We start from the raw sequence: 3,691 nt of genomic DNA on the forward strand, positions 1-3,691 counted from the left end.
CAGAACGCGGCTATGTCCTACATGTTTTTTCTTCACCTGAAAACAAGCGGAAGCTACTAAAATTTGATAAACCCGCACATACTGAAGTAGTTATACTGTGTGCACATATGCATGGAAATTTGTTACTCCCTCTGGCCCAAATTAATTGACACAGCCATATACTATGTCCAGTACATGGGTGCTTTTGAGTTGCGTCAATTAATTTGGGCCGGTGGGAGTAAAATAAATTTGACATGCTTGATTTAGCCTATTCCAGGACAACAGAATCCAGACCAGTTTGCGAGAAATTTCATTAAACAGAGGGTGTAACTTAATACAGTTTGCGAGAAATACAGAGAGTATTTTTATGACTTGAAAACTTTTGGGAAATGTAGCTTGACAAGCACTGGCAGTTCAGAGAGCTCCACCTTGGACCTGCCCAATAGTACAGTTTTCAGCTTCTCGTCACAGTTTACAATATTCCTATTTGTCGGGTCCTGCAAATCAGGATAATTTCATGTGAACAAATTGCAGTAATTGTACGAACAACATTTATCAGTACTATGAGACATGTGAGAGGAACGTAAAACAGTATATTTTAAACAACTTTTATTTTACTATTTATGAAGAATTGTAAGAACATAGCAAACCACTCCATGCAATTTCTCACTATCATTAACCAAGATTCAACCTATTAGTTACCTAATTGTGATTAAACACATACTACAGCACGACAGAAGATCTCCTTCAAGAATGTTCAGCAGTAGCACATTTAGACATACAGACAAAATGTCAAGAGTCCTACTCAAGATCATTTCAGTATTCAAAAGGAAGATGGAGCCACAACTACTTTCTGCACTACATTAAATCAAAGTGATGATAGTATGGTGCCACCCAACTGCATCAGCACATCCACATGGTCTAACTATGTGGAAAAAAGATACGATGTCTGGTTCTTTATGTTAGATGTCCCAATCAACAAAACAGTTTTCAGTTTTCAGCTTCTTGTCACAATTTAAAATATTCCCATTTGTCGGTATCCTGCAAGTCAGGATAATTTCGTGTGAACAGATTGTAGTAACCAACTTTTATCAATACTACAAGACATGTTAGGGGAACCTAATTACACAAACAAATATATTATTTTAAAAATACTTTTTCTTAAGAACTGTAAGAACAGAGCTAACGACTTCATGCAATTTCTCACTATCATTCACCAAAATTCAACATAGTAGTTACCTAACTGTGATTCAACACATACTACAGCATGACAGAAGATCTCCTTCAAGAATGTCTGACCGTGGCACATTTAGACATACAAACAAAATGTCAAGAGTCCTACTCAAAGTCATTTCAGTATCCAAAAGGAAGATGGAGCTACAACTACTTTCTGCACTACAATTAAATCAAAGTGATGATAGTAATGGTGCCAACCAATTGTATCACCACATCCAGCTATGTGGAAAAAGAACAATGCCTGGTTCTTTATGTTAGATGTCCAGTCAATGAAACAGTTTACAGTTTTCAGCTTCTTGCCACAGTTTACAATATTCCTATTTGTTGGGCCCTGCAAATCAGGATAATTTTGTGTGAACAGATTGTAGTGACTAAATTTTATCTATAATATGAGACATGTGAGTGGAAGGTGATTACACAAACAAATATATTTCAAACAAATTTTACTTTGCTCTTTTTTAAGAAATGTAATAACAGAGCTAACGACTTAATGCAATTTCATTCACCAAGATTAAACCTGGTTACATAACTGTGATTCAATATAGATTACAGCACAGACAGCACCAAAGATCTCCTCAAGCATGTTCAGCAGTGGCACTGCTGACATACAAACAAAATATCAAGAGTCCTACTCAAGTACTCATTTCAGTGTCGAAAAGGGAAATGGAGCCACAACTATTTTATTTCAGTGTCCAAAAATTTCAATACCATGAGACATGTTAGCGGAACGTAATCACAAAAATAAATATATTTTACACTTTTATTTTGCTCTTTCTTATGAATTGTAAGAACAGAGCTAACGACTTCAATGCAATTTTTCACTGCCATAGTGTCATTCACCAAGATTCAACCTAGTAGTTACCCAACTGTGATTCAATACACACTAAAGAGACAGAAGACAGAATATTTCCTTCAAGCATGTTCAGCAGTGGCACTTTTGGACATACAAATAAAATGTCAAGAGTCCAACTTCAGTATCCAAAAGCAAGCTGGAGTCACAACTACTTTCTGCACTATAATTCAAATCCAAGTGATGGTAGTAATGGTGCCACCCAACTGTATCACTACATGGTGTGGCTATGTGGAAGAAGATACAATGCCAGGATGTCTGGCCAACGAAACAGAAGTGTCAGCTCAAATATCAAAGAGAATAATGGGCAATTGGCCCTGAACGGGATGTGCATGTCTTGTTTGGCGGATTACTGGGTCTCTACCCATCTGATTGCAAGTTGCAACTAAACAAAACTGGACACTCCAATTACTAGAATTCTCTCCTATCATAGATCAAATTCACGGGAAATACTTTGCTTGAATAGTTAATACTCCAAATTGTTGTACAGGTAAAACTTTTTTTGAGTTGGCAAATTCAGATTATTCAGGTACCACAAGACCTGGGCAGAAACTTTCTTTGTTTTATCATGCATATCATCTCAACAGAGAATGCAAAAGTAGCAGACACGACAAGCAACTGAGAGAATACCATGTAGCATGTAGACTGAATAGAAATGAATTTTGAAATGTTGGTACCAGATCCTTCCGTAATACGAGTAATAGAGACGTTCAACTAATTCAGAGCACCAAACTTACTGTGATTAGCTTCGGAGGCGACCAAACAAAGAGGTGGAGCAGTCAGTACAGTACCTGGAGGTTGTTGTTCTTGATGTGTGACCAGACGCCGAGGAAGAAGGAGAGGTGGGACATCTGGGACCGGCCCCCTGCGAACTCACGCAGCGCCGTTGGCAGATTCACCAGGTCGACCAGAGCCGCCACCTTCTTCGGGGATTCTACGGCCGCCCGTCGCAGCACCATCTCTATTTCTCCTCCGTATGAGATTGATGGTTCACTTGTTGGAACAGGGAAACGAGAGAAAAGAGGTGGTGATGACAGGCAGCGAGGAAGCGAAGAAACCGGCAGCGAAGTGGCGGAGCAAAGCCAGCTGCGCCGCGCCGTACGGCGGATGGAGGAGGAGCGTGGCGGCGGCGAAGCGAGGTGCGCGGCGCAATTGGAGATGGAATTACCTCACGATGACGACGGCTGGATCAAGAGTTGTGGCCGATCAAACGGTCAGGATAGATCTCAAATTAAGACGTAGGTTAGGGTTCAGCCCGCATAACATCTGTGGCTCAGTTTTTTTTTTAAGGCCACATCAACTCCGCCTATGTTGTCTCAACATAGCCGGTCCCAAGCCCGGGTAAAGGAGGAGGATTGTGATAGGCGGGACGAGCCAACGTAAAAAACCCAGCCACTCTTATGGAAATGAAACCCAAAGGAACCTCGTTGGGACGTAACCCTCTTAGCGACGCACCACATCGAAACCCGGGTGTGGTGTCAAATGAGCAAGGGCAGCGCCGTCACCCCCTTGGTGGCGCGCCGTATCTTGATCTGGATACGGTGATAAGTGAGCAAGGGTCGGGTCGCCGCATCCTTAGTGGCGCGCTGCACCGACGCCCCGGTGTAGTGAAAAATGAGCAAGGGT

General features: G+C 41.4%; 1 protein-coding gene across 2 annotated transcripts; it reads right to left on the reverse strand.

The window, feature by feature from the left end:
• Positions 1-276: 276 nt before the first annotated feature.
• LOC124654576 lies at positions 277-3,176 on the reverse strand. Of its 2 annotated transcripts, XM_047193574.1 has the most exons (3): positions 2,857-3,176; positions 1,414-1,546; positions 277-476 (listed from the first exon to the last, which is right to left on the reverse strand). In XM_047193574.1, the coding sequence occupies exons 1-3, from the start codon at positions 3,022-3,024 to the stop codon at positions 463-465; spliced, it is 315 nt and encodes a 104-aa protein (XP_047049530.1). In that variant the 5' UTR covers positions 3,025-3,176; the 3' UTR covers positions 277-462. The 2 variants fall into 2 exon arrangements, with proteins under 2 accessions (XP_047049530.1, XP_047049531.1); XM_047193575.1 differs by lacking the exon at positions 1,414-1,546.
• Positions 3,177-3,691: the final 515 nt, after the last annotated feature.

Source organism: Lolium rigidum, chromosome 5 (assembly GCF_022539505.1).
Source record: "Lolium rigidum isolate FL_2022 chromosome 5, APGP_CSIRO_Lrig_0.1, whole genome shotgun sequence".
In the NCBI taxonomy this organism is placed as follows: domain Eukaryota; kingdom Viridiplantae; phylum Streptophyta; class Magnoliopsida; order Poales; family Poaceae; genus Lolium; species Lolium rigidum.